Source organism: Alligator sinensis, unplaced genomic scaffold (assembly GCF_000455745.1).
Source record: "Alligator sinensis unplaced genomic scaffold, ASM45574v1 scaffold505_1, whole genome shotgun sequence".
NCBI classification, from domain to species: Eukaryota; Metazoa; Chordata; order Crocodylia; family Alligatoridae; genus Alligator; species Alligator sinensis.
Genome location: NW_005841940.1, coordinates 1803536 through 1818776, shown reverse-complemented (window position 1 = coordinate 1818776; position 15241 = coordinate 1803536). Strand labels below are relative to the sequence as shown.

Here is a 15241-nt window from a genome sequence, read left to right as displayed (position 1 = left end):
AACTGTGAAGAAGTTCTTCCTAATGTCTAGTCTAAATCTGCTCTCTGCTAGCTTGTGGCCATTATTTCTTGTAACCCCCGGGGGCGCCTTGGTGAATAAATTCTCACCAATTCCCTTCTGTGCCCCCGTGATGAACTTATAGGCAGCCACAAGGTCGCCTCTCATCCTTCTCTTGCGGAGGCTGAAGAGGTCCAGGTTCTCTAGTCTCTCCTCGTAGGGCTTGGTCTGTAGGCCCTTAACCATACGAGTGGCCCTTCTCTGGACCCTCTCCAGGTTATCCGCATCCCGCATTCATTTGTATGTCATTTGAAATGTGGCTCCACGTTAAATATCAAATGTCAAATATGTTGTATCATGTTCTTTAAAATAAACAATATTTTTGACATGTTCTATATTATATATGTTAATGTATATATATACACACATAGATATATACACATATCCATATACAGTTGATATATATAACTGATAATATATCAGTTGAACACATTGTTTTATTGATATACTAGCGGAAGGACCTGTTCTTTGCCCAGGTCGTTATTTCTGTAGGTGCGGTGTTTGTTTATTTTCAAATAACCTAGTATAACATATTTACATAAAAACTATTGTTTATTTTTAAAGAACATGATACAACATATTTAACATTTGATCTTTAATGTGGAGCCACATTTCAAATGACATCCAAATAAATTATCTTCATTATAGAACTTGTATATAGATATATAGATATAGATATATAGATAGTGGCCTGTTATTTTAATAACAGATTTTCGGATTTTAATCAGAGAATTTGCTTCTTTTTTTAATTATTATTATTATTATTCAGAGAATTTGCAATTTTTTTTTTTAAATCAGCGAAAACCAGGATCTCTATTCATCATTAGTCTATTGCCAGCATGGCTGTTGTAGCAGAGCCCCCTAGTGTACACACAGAATCTGACACCAAAAGACCATTTCTTTCCATAATAGGCACCTATGAAGGGTCCCTGAGGAATGATAGGGATGGCGGCACATAAAAAGACTTAGACTTGAGTACCATGAGGACATCTGGGATGCCCCAAACAGAAAAGACAGCTGCTATGCTCCACTTTTCTGCAGGAGTTAGAATTTTCCAGGATGGGCAAGGTTTATGTTACAAGGCCCTGTACGATGGGGGCAGGTTGCTCTGACAATCTGATTCTGACGGATAGAATCAAGTCATGGTGATGGATTATGAAAGATCAGACATAATTCAGAAGACCTAGAGTTTTAGAGAAGTTCATCTAAAGCTAAGACAAACAGGTTAGATACTCATTGGATTCCAACTCCCTGCCACAGGGGAATACAAGTAAGTCTTCAAGCCTTGCACGTAGAAAGCTCACATTCAAGAGTAGACTATAAAGATAAAAGCAAATACTTCTTACATGGCATGATACAAAACTTAATTCCAAAGTCATGGGAGTCTGTTGCTTTCATGGTGAGCTTGATCACTGCCACAGGGAGAATGTTTTAACACTTACCTTCCTTAAATGCACAGTGACTGCTGCTAGAATTTGATAAACACTCAGCTCAGAGCAGCATATCTGAACAATTAGATACAGTTCACCTGATTAAACTGTTTAGTAGGGACCCTCTAGACATGGCATGATTGCAAGTGTTGATTAATTTGTAACAGTGAATGATTACACTTGAATCTTATTTCTTCTGATTCAGATATTCAACCAGAGTTTCTTAACTGTGAGAAAATATTGTGGGTCATGTTGAATTTTACTGGACTGGTATTTATAAAAACAGTCCCTGAATAAATTCTTATAAAGTTTACCCTTATAAACACCAGGTGGATTTTTTTTTTATCCTATTCAACGGGCAGCTCTGCCTTTGCCCTTTGTGTAGAAATACACTGTGCTGCCCAGCTCAGAGAGGAAGTATTTTACCCCAACTTTGCAGAGGAATAAGTTACTACACCTGTTGCAAGACTGTAGAGAATCATGCCCTATAATTACAATTTACAGAATACTGATGAGACATACCTAGAGAAAGGCACTCTACCATGAAAGAGGAAGCCTGGGAAAGGTGCAAGCAGACAACAGCAGAAGTCATCTGTATTTATAGCTACAGAAAGAATAAGAAAATACTTATTGTATTGATTAAGAGTCCAATGTAATGTTGCTTCCATGGAAATCCATGGCGATTTAATTATTCACTTCAACTGGAAAAGGATTTGACCTTAAGAACCCTGTGGGCCTTTGCAGACAAACATATCCAGGGCAATTAAGAGATCTGTGAGAAACCAGCATTTGATGGGAAAAGTCAACAGCTCCTTGCTTTCAAAAGGGCACTTCATAGGTGGATTTGGAGACAATTACAAGAGATAAATCTCTCCACCACTGTGCCAAGAAACTCATAACAGACTGTAAATAATTTAAGAATGCAAGCAAATTTACCAGTTCAAGGATACTGTGTTGCATCTTCTACATGTAGCACAGAGATGTTCTAGGACAGAGGTTTCAAATTGTTCAAGATTCAAAGAACCCTCCTAAGCTTTCACTCATTTCTTGGCTACAAAAATAAATAAATAGGAGCAATTCTTCTGTTGCAAATAACTCAAAAAACTACGGTAAATCAGAATGATTTTGGGACTATGGATTCCTATTTTAAATCTCTGGATTTCTCTTGTGAATCATTCATAGGTGTTTGCACACCTAACTCCATTAATATTGTGCATCATCCTTAAAAGGATCTCATGGCACCCTGGTTGAGAACTGTTCTAGGGTGACTGAACAGCAAAGGTACAGGTTTTAATTGAGTGAGAACTAAGTGCGCAAGACTTCCAGACCAAACTGCCTGTGCAAAGAAGATCCTGAAGAGGGGAATATACCTCCCTTTCCTGTATTGAAGGAAGGGAGTTTCATATCCTCTTTCTTGCTCAGGAGTTAGTATATAGGCTCTTCTTGGCTAGCATCCCCTTCTGGTTTCAATGTATTCTCAACCAAGAATGCAACCATCCATTTCAACTGAGCAACAGCCTCAAACTCACTACCCCCACATCCTCTGTGTAGATTAAATTGAACTTAAAAATATTATTTAAATATTTTTAAAGGATTTACATTTAAATTTGAATTTTAAAGAGATTTAACCACTTCTGAAATTATAACCACTTCTATTAAGGCCTCAACTTACTAGAATCTAGTAATCACTTTTAATTAAGTAAAAATATATTCAAGCAGTACATGTTTGCAGCAACAATAAACTAGCTTGTGACAGCTTCTCCTGCTCATTAATTCAGTCCAATAACTAATTCACTTGTTCAGAGCGGAGAGAACAGGAAATGTTGTCTATATCCCACCGATACAATTGGCCCAATAAAAGATATCACCCACCAAAATCCTTGCTTCTCACATTTTTCCTGGGCCATCATAGCTACATCACCCCAATACTACCACTCACCATTTCTGACATAATAAAGCGTGCACATTAAGATTCTCAATAAATGCTTGTTAAATTATATTACTGCTTAAATGTGCACATAGTGAAACCACAGACTAGCAAAGAGAAGTACCAAATTTAGCATAGAAGTTCTCCTGTTGGAAGTCAACATGTTTTAAAAGTTGCTACCCAGTGAGACACTATCATTTTTAAGGTGGATGCATATCTAAAAAGAAGCAAAAACAAAGCAAGATTAAAATTAGTGCTTTGACACAAGATTTCTTTGCTTGCTGATGTAACTCAAAATTAAAACAGGGCCTTGAAAGCATCTTGATTTTAAATCAATCTTCACCCTGAGGTGCCCTCAGATACAAGGGTGGGCAATTATTTTGGGTGGAGGACCGCTCACTGAGTTTTGGCAAGCCATCAAAGGCCGCATGATAGGCAGCTAGGGACAAATTAATATCAATTTTCTAAAATTTTTAGGGCCCCCGCGGGGCCGTAGAATGGCCTGGCAGGCTGCATTTTGCCCACCCCTGCCTCAGAACATCTTTGCATTCCGGTTCCAAGAGCCTAAGGACAAAGCCTACCACTTCATCCTCTCGGCAAAGTGCCAAGTACACCGGGATTGCTCAGCGTAGAAATGGAAGACCATGTTTATATCTTGTTTCATTTTGAGGTACGAATCCTATCATGAGCCCAGTCCTAAACACAGACAATTCTGTACCTTCCATAGCAGTGCCTGTCTTGTAAACTGCCTATCAATATATCTTCCAATTACTTTGAGTTAACTCAGTGACAGCCATGTCTTGGTTCATGGAGTTTATTTAACCCACCATTCAATTACTGTTTTGTAAACAGGTATACTTTCAAAGTCAGCAGTTATAAAATGAATAAAATGAAAAATTAACAAAACTGAGATTAAAAATTAAATACGAACTTTAAATTGTACACTATTCACTATATCAACTACCATTCACACATTCAGCCCCGCACAAATCTACCAATGACTTAAATAAAACCAACAAAACAGGCACACATAGATACAGGAGATTTTTATTTAACATTGTGTACAAACAAAGGCTACAAATGCCTTAGATTTTTTTGTCCAAATACAGGTTCTGGATCCCATTTTTATACCATTTATCTTCAGAAAATTAAAAAATCCAGACTGACAGTTTGTCATTTGTAGAGTTTTTCTCTGCTGTTTTCTTTGGGCCTAATTCTGAGAAAGGTGGAGCCCTCTTACATTGCAGCACTTTCTAGGATTAGCCCATCTATTTTTTGTTCCTTGAAAATAGAGCCCTATGGAAAACTGAAGCACTAACAGCAGTACAGAATGTCCAGGCAGCCTCCCTAACCTGACGCAGGGTCATGTTAAAACAGTGATAACAGTAGCAACTCTGTGGTGAAACCCAAAATTATCCACTGACAATCAACAAGGGTTTTTTTTTCTTCTACACCTGATACTTCAGCACTAATCATATAATTTAAATTGTATTTATAGTTAAATAAATAGTTTTACCATCTTCCTTTCCTCTGAACCCTGCATGGATTATAAACACTTGCAAACAGTAGAGGTAAGAACAAAACAACACAAGTTAACAAAGGCAAGAGAAGGCTTAGTTTGTTTTTATTTTTATTTCTTCGCTAAACACAGAAAGAACACACAGTTCACAGTGTCCCACTCCCATTGTCTTTTTTAAATTCACAGTTTCCTTCCAACACCATCTGTTATCCAACACTACAATTCAGTGTCCTCTTCTTGCACTTTCCACCCTAATATCTAGGCTTGGATACGCAGCACTGACAAAATCTGTTCTTGTGTAGTAAGAACATGATCCAATGCTCCAAGCAAGTGCAGTTATTGTATAATATTCACAAGTGTTTAAAAGTTACGAAGAAGCCCAGAATGAGCCCACTCTCAGGCTGTAACTCAGCCAAGGGCCAGGGAGGAGCTAGGTTAGGAAGTACTGCTGTGAAGAAATGCTTGTCTCCTGTGGCTCTTTCTACATGATGACCCATGACTATTTGAAACAGTTTTCAAATATGGTTAAAGTCTCCTCCAGCTGATGTGGATTATGTCCAGACCTAACAGGGCTACTGTAGGTCCAAAGGGTTCTCTTTGCAAAGACTGGTGCATGGTCCTTCTTCTAGTGGGGGAAGAGAAAAAGTTGGATTTGCTAAGGAGTCCAAACTCTGTCTCTCCTTTGGGATTCATACACATCTGGGGAAATCAGGAGGTGCTCAGAGCCATCTGCATAGAGGCCCCTGCAGGATCCCCAGACTCAGTGAACATCTTACACAGAATCTTGGTTAAGTGTTGCGGGGAGCTGTCACCATTTGGGCACAGCCAACTCCCTCCATATGTCAATACAGAGAAACGACTGGGGTCTGGGGCACAATTGCTTTCTAAGGCTGAGCTGTGAAGACAATTTATCTGGCAGCAGCTTGGACACAGGTGACTGAAGAAATGTTCTGGCCCCTCTGTGCTGACAAACTGCAATAGCTGTCCTAGCAACTGGCAAGTAGCTAGCCATACCTAACCAAAATGATTGCCTTCTGTGACCAGACTGGCTCTGTTGATGCAGGGAGAGCAGCGGACATGATATAGTTCAACTTCAGCGAAGCTTTTGATATGGTCTCCCACAACATTCTCGCAAGCAAGCTAAGGAAATATGGGTTGGATGAATGGACTATAAGGTGGATTTTAGAAAATGGGCTGGATCATCGGGCTCAAAGGGTACTAATGAAAGGCTTGATGCTTAGATGGCAGCCAGTATCAAGTGGAGTTTCCCAGAGGTCAGTCCTGGGGCTGGTTTTATTCAATGTCTTCATCAACAACCTGGAAGATGGGATGGAATGCACCCTCAGCAAGCTTGCAGATGATACCCAACTGGGGGGAAAAGTAGATATACTGGAGGATAGGACTAGGATTCAGAGAGACTTAGATAAATTGGAGGATTGGACTAAAAGAAATCTCATGGGTCACATCTAGACGAGCACAGCTGTGAGTTATGTGGTGCCACAGACCCATCTGCGGTGCCACACTGCACTTTCAGGTGTTCTCTGTGCTGCAAAGTAGTAGCATGGGGGGGGACCCCAGGAAATCCCGGGGTCCAAAAAAACCTTCACGGGGCGGGGCACAGGAGGAAGCAGGGTCATGCACATGGGGGCAGCATGCGTCACCCAAAACCAGAGCCTGGCCAGCCGGAAACACACTCTGGCTGCTGCCCAGGGTCTGAATGGCAGGAGCACTGCGGCTGCAACTCCCCCAGCCACCTGGACCCCAGGTAAGGCTGCTTGGGCCAGCACAGTTGCTGGCCCCAGCTTCCCCTACCCACCGGGGGTAATCTGCTGTGCTCCAGAGGTCCCCAGGGAATGCCTATGCCATGCACCAAGTAGGAGAGGCACAAGGTGTGCTTCTTGCCCCCAGGGAAAGAAACGTTCATGCTCGTGTGGATACAGCCATGAAGTTTAAAAAGGAGAAGTGCAAAGTCCTGCACTTAGGACAGAGCAATCCCATGCACCGACAGGCTGCGACTGACTGGCTGAGCAACAGCTCTGCAGAAAAGGACCTGGGGACTACAGCAGACAATAAAATGAATATGAGCCTCTGCTCTTGTTCCGAAGAAGGCTAACAGCATACTGGGAGCACACTGCCAGCAGATTGAGGAGAGTGATTATTCCCCTCTATTTAGCCTGGTGAGGCCACATCTGGGCTCCCCACTACAGAAAGGATGTGGACAAATTGGAGAGTCCAGCAGAGGGCAACAAAAATCCTTAGAGGCCTGGGGCACAGGATTTATGACGAGAGGCTGAGGGAACTGGGTTTATTTAATCTGAAGAGGAGAAGACTGAAAGGGAATTTAATAGCAGCCTTCAACTACCTGAAAGGTGGTTCCAAATAGGATGGAGCTAGACTGTTCTCATTGGTGGCAGATGACAGAACATGGTGCAGCAAGGGAAATTTTGGTTAGCTAGTAGTAAAAACTCACTCATGAGGATGGTAGTAAAGCATTGGAGGAGAACCACTGATAGCTTAATGCAACCTCTTAAGGGCAGTTATGTTCAGACACACTGTCCTAAACTTAAAGCAGAACCCAATTGAATTTCAACTAGGTTTCATAATGATGTTGTAGCACAGTTTGGTCCACTCTGTACCAGATGCCTGAAAAATCTTTTAGGCCTATCAGGAGACAACTATTCTATGTAAGCGGGTCACTCACTACAGGAGCTTCTGCAATGCAGGACAGGATATGGCTCAAATTTGTGTTTGACAAAGAGGACTTATTTCTCATGGTAAGGCAGAAAGATTTAGAGGAAGGAAAGCAAAGGGTAGAGGGCAAGAAAAGTATATGCATAGATCCCCTGCCTGTATGTTCTGCAATGATGATCTACGGGTTCAGCACAGTCCATTTGTTCACAGAGAATCAGCAACAAGGGGCATCCCAAGTCACACCCATGTTTGCTATTCCTCAGGACCTCCATTGCTGCATTTTGGGTGGCCCACAGAAACAAGGTGAACTTTCCAGAGATATGCCCAAGGGAGAATGAGAATCGGGACATTTCTCTTCCCTTCTTCATAAAGGTCACTTTAGTATCATGCAAAGTTACTGTTGGGAAGTGGTTACAGCAGTAGGACTATTCTCATGACCTGGAGGTTGGCTCTTTTAGCATCTCATTTAATCCAATTTGCTGTTTCCAGCCTGTGCTTTATCTGCTTGTTGCATCTTTTTTTTTTGTTGCAGTCACTGTGTAACCTACAGAACCTTTCTCCCCACTGAGGACAGACACTTTGGATAAAACAAGCGACAAGATGGAATACTTAGCATTGGAATTGTACTGGTTTTGGTAGCAAGAGAGGAGGATTGTAACACATAAGACCCAGCAGGTGACAGGCGCTGAATGCCTGCGCTTCCCGTAGTAAAATTCAGTGAACTACTGAAAATACACTTGGCTCAGGGTGTATCTGAGGGCACAGGCTCTTTGTATGATACTGAACAAGAGGCAGCTGCTTTGCCTCTTTTAACGCTAGACCATATGATTTGCAGGATTCCTAACTGTTATTTTAAACCCTGCAGAGCTTGGTAATCCACAGCTCATCACCTCTAGGTGCCTCCTTTAAGGGAAAGCCCTTTAATTTCAAGGCCAACCTGGGTCCCACATTCCATACAACAAGCAATAATATAATCAACCTGAACACACGCTTTTCATTCCAGTTTCATGTGAAGAAGTAGCACCTCTAACTCCAAAGCCTCAGTGTCTTTCTCTAAGCAGCCTGGATTTAAGAGATGTGTTCCACACGCATCAGCAATTTTTCAAATGAGTAGTGAGAGCAGCTCAGCAAAGTTTATAGAGACAATGGAAACCCTAAATCCACTTGTCCACATGATTTGACTGTTTCTACTTAGGAACTGTCCTGTTCATTTTTTAATTTCTTCAAGGGACAGAAATGAGTCCCTACAAGAGTGAATTCTTCTGCTTTCTGGTAACGTTGCCACCTCAGAAATTCCAATAAAAAAAAAATGTTAATGCCTTATGAAAGACTTGCCAGAGTAAGAACTGGGAAAGGTATTCCTTTTGGGCACAAGTAGGCACTAAAATAAAGGAAGGACTGAGCAGTGAGGGATAGCAGGAGGGGTTTTTTAATCTTTATTAAGATGCAGATTTTAGGCACCTCGAAAGGCCAAAGCTGTTCATTTTCTGCTCCACATGTATTTTGAGGAATGGCACAGTGCGAGAAGTGAACACATACCGTAACACCCTCCAGTGTCGCAATGGGTGATGAGCAAGTTTGAAGACCCTTTATGTGCTTTACAGAACAGTACATTTGTTTAAAGGAACCAATATATAAAAGAAACATAAAACAATTAGAAAACAATTCAAGTGAACAAACAGCATCTCCAACAAACACAATCCACAGTTGCATCACGTAGTGACCTACAAAAAGTATTTGCAGTTTCATTTCACATGGTACATATTGATTGCCCTGTACTTCACTTGGCAACTGAAGGTCAGAGTCAAGCCAGGCATTAGGCATCAGTGAATGGGATCAATGCATTGCTCTATGTTGCCCTTAGCTGATACATAAAAAATTAGCAGCATATAAAGTACAGCCTGATTTAGCCTAACAACTACCTCAGCTCTTTACATTTACTCTTTTCAAGAGTAAAATGCACCAGCAGCATTTAAATGGATGTGTTTCAGTTTGGTTTCAACTAAGACACCTTTTCCCCCCAATATAAAACAACACGCAAAACACAAAGATAAAACAGATCTAAGCAGTTATCACTGGTCCTTATACACTCTTTTTCAGGGTTTATTTGTTTGTTTTACTTACTGCTACTTGCTGGTTTCAAGACTTACTCCGGATTGGAAAAACATCCACATAATTTTTTTTAAAGCTATTTCTAAAGGCAAGGGCTCTGGTGCCTTTTCTTTTTTAAATGATGTTATACAGATGATATTGAGATTATCTGAATAATCCCAGATGCATGTTCTCATGTTTTAGGTTTAAGCAGCTGAAAGCTATGGGCTTGGAAGAGTTTATTCAATACGTTGGTACCAATTCCCAGCATACATTACAATCAATCCGAGAAGGTTGAATCTTGCCAGTTCTCGCTCTCACACTGCTGATGCTGTGTCTTCTAAAATGTACAATGAGAGAGGCCAGTTTTCCTCCTGTGAAGCAGGCCTCTCTGACACTCCAAAGGACCAGTTCCTTTTCATTTATTGTGTTGAGATGTAAGAAAACAGTGGGCAAAGGGAAATAGCCTTTTGTGAGTTCTCAATTTCGGGAAATGTAGTCCCCACACAAGACTTACAGCTGCATCTCTAAGGAAAGTTTAATTAATCCACTCCCACATTTCAAACAAATCAATGACCCTGCCAATATCAGAGGATGTGCTATTTTTCCAGCCCAAAATTACCAGCTTTGGGGAAAACATACACTTGTACTCAACAAAAATAATTAACGGGTTACGTTAAATTAACTCTTGACACTTCTTCTGATCCACATGCCTGCATGTTAGATAGTGTTTCATTAGAATCACACCTTGTACTGTACTAAGAGACTAAAAGCAACAACCTGGAACAGTAACCAAAGCAAAAAGCAACTTTCTTATGGTTACATAATATAAATCAGAAATTTAATATTAAAATTACACTTCCTATATAAATAAAAATAAAAAAGTCCGGCAAAAGTAAATTGGCACAGTCATTATGGTATTGCTTTCCAGTTTAAACACTGCAACCTGCAGCCACAGATTATAAACACCAAAAGGAGAAAATTATTACACCACTGCTTGGAGCAGGAGTTTCAAAACAAAGTTATTTGCAGTGCTGCTGCCTCAAACATACCAAACTCTGAAGTCCATGAAGGGATGGGTGGGTGTGCAGCTGACAGTGAAAGGATTATTACAGATATGCTATTAAAACACAAAACACAGAAAAGCGCGAAACCAAAGTGTGTGTTATTGGATGGCATCACTTTCCTTGAGATAGCTTTCAGGATTGGACCAATTTTTATATATTTTTCCCCAGTGCCCTCCCCCCCCCTCCCTCCCCTATTAAAAAGGACAAATTTTAAGTCTTCAAGTTTCCTTGGCTCCACCCTCCTCTGTGCAAATACCTCTGAACCATGCACATTTTTTGGCCTTAGGGTTTCTAACAGAAAAGAGGGTTTAAAGTGAGAATGCAGTGGAAATACAATCCAGAGAGAAGGATTTTCTAGTTGTACAACACACAGAGGTTTTGCTCCCAGACCTAAGAAGGGAGGGGTGCTAAGCAATATTAAATTCCTATACGAATCCTTACAATAGCATGCAAAATGTTGATATACTCACAAAATTGAAATCATTTCTATTTGTCTTCTTTTGAATTTGCAACTTCACAGTACAATAACATCTAATAGTATGCAGCAGTCAGAATTAGAGTGACTACCAATTAGTTTCTTTGCTTTCCCCCCCTTGTTTGGAAGATTCCTCTGTCATTTTTCACAACAAAGAGGTTTGAGAGACCTTCTGAAAATTTGGCATAACAGGATTGGTTTTCTCTTTAGTATATCCCTTAAATGATGCTGATGATTCAACTGCATCATTTCTTTTTTCAACTGGCTTCTTCCCTCCCAATCCCTCCCACCCCTTATTCTATTTTTTTCTCTTCAAGCTGCCTTTTTTTTTTTCAAAGCCAGAATGGTGATGGATGGTCATAGCTGCCTTTTTTTTTTTCAAAGCCAGAATGGGGATGGAAGGTCACAACTAAAGATGACACTGCATAATGGGGTGAGTTGTAAAGGGGGAGGAAATACCTTATGCAGCTGGAATCTCCCCTCAGATGTTTGGCACATCTGCTTCATGACCAGAATAGCTCATTCTGGTCTAGATACCAGGCAATTAACTTATGCTTACAATTCCCAAGGCAAATACTGGTCCCACTTCTACCCACGTAAGCCATTCTGGTTACACTAGTAGACGCAGAGTGGGTATTATGGCCCCTTCTCTTGTATTGCTGTGTGTAGTTCCACAGAAATTGCTGCACAGCTCTTAATTAAAACAGGGTTGGAATTTCTGAAGAATACAAAATGCATGCTACCTGTGAGATTGTCCATGTGATAGTACATTCTGACACACCAAAGTATTTGTGCCAATCAGAAAAAAGACTCTTGGAAAAGCAACATACAAAGTCTCGAACAAAAGAAAATGGAATTCAAGTATCAAAACAAACTTTTCTAAGAACAGTTTAGAGTACGCAGCCAGCAAGAAAGACAGCTGTTGATTTTTTGTCCCCAGATGTTTGAAGATACTTCAGTAGGTTTTTTTAGTGCTTATTTTTGCACCAGTGCTAACATGCATTCATATGAAGAGCTGGAAGTTACAGCAGCCTCACCAGTTCATTTCTGTCCAATTTGAAAAGGGCCCAAAAGAAATTACTGATCCTCTGGAGAGCCCAGCCGCTCCTTTCTGACACAGCCAAGCACGCTTGCTTGTTCCAGAGAACAGGCTCATGGCGCACTCAGCCCAGGCCTCCCTGCCATTTGTCAATGGGCAGGGCTACTCATTGTATCATTGCAACTGAGGCTGGCTCCTTTTAACACCAAAACAGTGTCACAAGTGCAACAAAGAGGCAAAAAGAGGGCTGCCCCTTCCCTCCAGTTTGTACAAACCTTTACAAGGGAAGGAGTGGGCAGGAGAGAGACAAAAAACAACAGGTTCAGTTGTGCACCAAACTTCTGGTGTATTGGTTCAAAAACCCTGTTCAAATCAAGGCCTGAATTTCTGAGTGGAGGGAATTGTGGCTCCCCCTTGCTGAGCAGCGCAATCCCTTGTAACCCAGAACAATAGCTTAAAACAGCAGTTATAAAATGACACAGTTGTGACAAATCCTTTAAACACCCCCTTACCCCAGGGCATCCTGACAAGTGGTCCAGTAGAAATCTTGAAACTTCTTTATGATAAATTAACTCCATAAAAATGAGGAAAACCTTCTGTCCTATTCCCAACAAGCACAGCAGCTGTGCCCTGGGTGGCCTTCATTAAAGTGTCTATTGCTCCTTCGAGTGGAGGCTCTTAGCACAGTCCCATGTCCTGTCCAATTCTTTCCTGTTCTTACCGATCAAAACGAGAGGGAGTTTCTCCTTTCTCTTCAGCTTGTCTCTCTGTGTGACAAACAGCAGAAGCACTGAAGGCCACACTTCCCTGCGAAGGGAGCAGGCCAAGAATGTCTGAAGAACCAGTCTTCTCACTCTCAGAGTGGCAGGTTCACACTGAGAGCAGTTCTACAAGTCCCCTTGCTAAAACCAGACCTCTATACCTCTGTGGAAAAGAGGATGCTTTGCCTCTTGCTGTCTGGGGTGGGGATCGTTTCCAGCTGCAGGAAGTAAAGAAGAACTTGAACCTGGAAAGAAAAAGGAAGTGAAACTGTAAAACCACTTAATTCATAACTAGCTCAACTTCTGTTAGAGGAGAGGACAGGATTTTTAAACTGATCCTCTGAGAAGCTGCATACATCCTTTTGTTACAGTGTGTAATGGGACCTTGAATACTGGAACATCTTCAAGGGTTCAGTGGTTCTCTGTTCAGTCCACAGATTAAACCAGGGCATGTGAAGGCCTCTGAATTCAAGATAAGTCTGCTTTCTGAAATCTTTTTGACTCATAAGTCACCTTACCTAAGCCAAAGACGACATCAGGCTCAAAAACAAAAGTAGCCTCTGTGCTGGAATTCCCTATTAGGCTCTGAGCAGGCCTCAATGCTGAAGACTTCTGGAACCAGCAGAAAGTCTTCCTAGATGCTGTTACCGCAGATACAAGGAATGGGACGTTTGTAAGAAAATGCCAAAAAATCCCTTGGCTTTAAAATCAGTGATATACTGTGGAAAAGCTGCCAATATTTACCATAATGCTTAGGTACCCACAAACCTGTGACGCACAGTGAATGGGGCTACACAGAATGTTTGCAGTGACATCCGTGTTAGCACAGATGTGAGCTGAACTGTCACAGCAAATACTGGGCCAGACTGGGTTTAAGGCACTGTCTAGCCTAACCTGGCTGAAAACTGCTTTGTAAAAGGAGTCTCTGGCATTGCCACAGGGCAGGTCTCTAGCACTGTTAGCTACCAGAGATTTATAAAAACCATTCACCCTGACCACAAACATTTCTAGATAAGCTGTTATGTAAAACAACTGTGCCAGAACCTGAGGGCCAGAGCGGCCAGACTGATTCCCAAGGGTAAGATACTACCTCTAACAAACACATTAATTATTGTTTTACCTGGGACATGACTTCTAGTGACCAGCTGTCAGTCATTGTTATGGGCTGGGTTGGGTTAGCAGGAATTTTACTGTCCTTCTCTGAGGGTCTCAGCAGCGTTGGTCCAAAGACAGTTGCCAGATTGTGCAGGGACATCTTGTTGATGCTCTCCCTCTCAGCAACCCTAGGAGAAGAAAAACAACAGTGAGGAGGATTTTTTTCTAAAACTGGAAGCTCAAAGAACTTTATTTTTACCTCCCAGAGTTTAGGCAGGGATGTTCTCACTAACATATGTATGTTTGGAAATATTATTTATATAATAGTAATGCCTTATGGTGCCAACCACAGTAAGGGCTATTGGATTGTACAGATACTGAATGGGAGACGGCCTCTTCCCAGCCAGCTTAAAATCTAAACAAACTAAAGGATGGAAGGAGGGGAAGATTTTCATCCTAATATTACAGATGGGAAACTGAGACTTGGTAGTTAATGGACTTGCCCAAAGCCAAAAAAGAAGTTTGTAGCAGAGCTAAGAATTGAATCCAGATCTCCTGGTCTTAATTCCTAAGGCCACCCTTTCTCCCTACGGAACAGTGTTTTTATTTTTATTATTTTAAATTTTTAATTAAAATCTAAAATGAAAATACAATGTCACAAACCTGCTTATTTAATGAGCACTGAATTTTCCAAGCACTGTCCTCCACTTTCATAACAGAAATGTCCTAACATTTCGTAACACAAAAGCCATCATATAATTCACCCTTTGAAAACTACAAGAGTGGCAGAGATAGCCCCTAAGCAAAGAGGAGACATTTATCACAGGAGAGTGAATCTTACTCAGGAAGGGGCACCCCTGCAAGGAACACAAAACATGGTGCTGGCAGTCCCAACAGGCAGGTTATGTCAGAGCACTGACCCCATTAAAAACCAGGCTCAGAAGGGAACCATTGAACATAGTCTTCAGCTTTCAAGAGTTATGCCCAAAACCTTTGCCAGTGATTGTGTCCCAGAAGCAAGTGTGATTTCACGAAGATATTCACAGATCCTTTTTTCTTTTTTTGGTTTTTTTTTCTTTGGGGGGGGGG

General features: G+C 41.2%; 1 protein-coding gene across 1 annotated transcript in view; it reads right to left on the bottom strand.

The window, feature by feature from the left end:
- Positions 1–13169: 13169 nt before the first annotated feature.
- The window catches only part of BCR (BCR, RhoGEF and GTPase activating protein), a 129447-nt gene continuing 127375 nt past the window's right edge, over positions 13170–15241 (bottom strand). Inside the window, exons 22-23 of the mRNA XM_006019873.3 lie at positions 14178–14340; positions 13170–13302 (exon numbers count right to left, since the gene is read on the bottom strand). Of these exons, the coding sequence (XP_006019935.1) occupies positions 13213–13302; positions 14178–14340 (253 nt within the window). The 3' untranslated portion in view covers positions 13170–13212. The remainder of the gene's footprint in view (positions 13303–14177; positions 14341–15241) is intronic.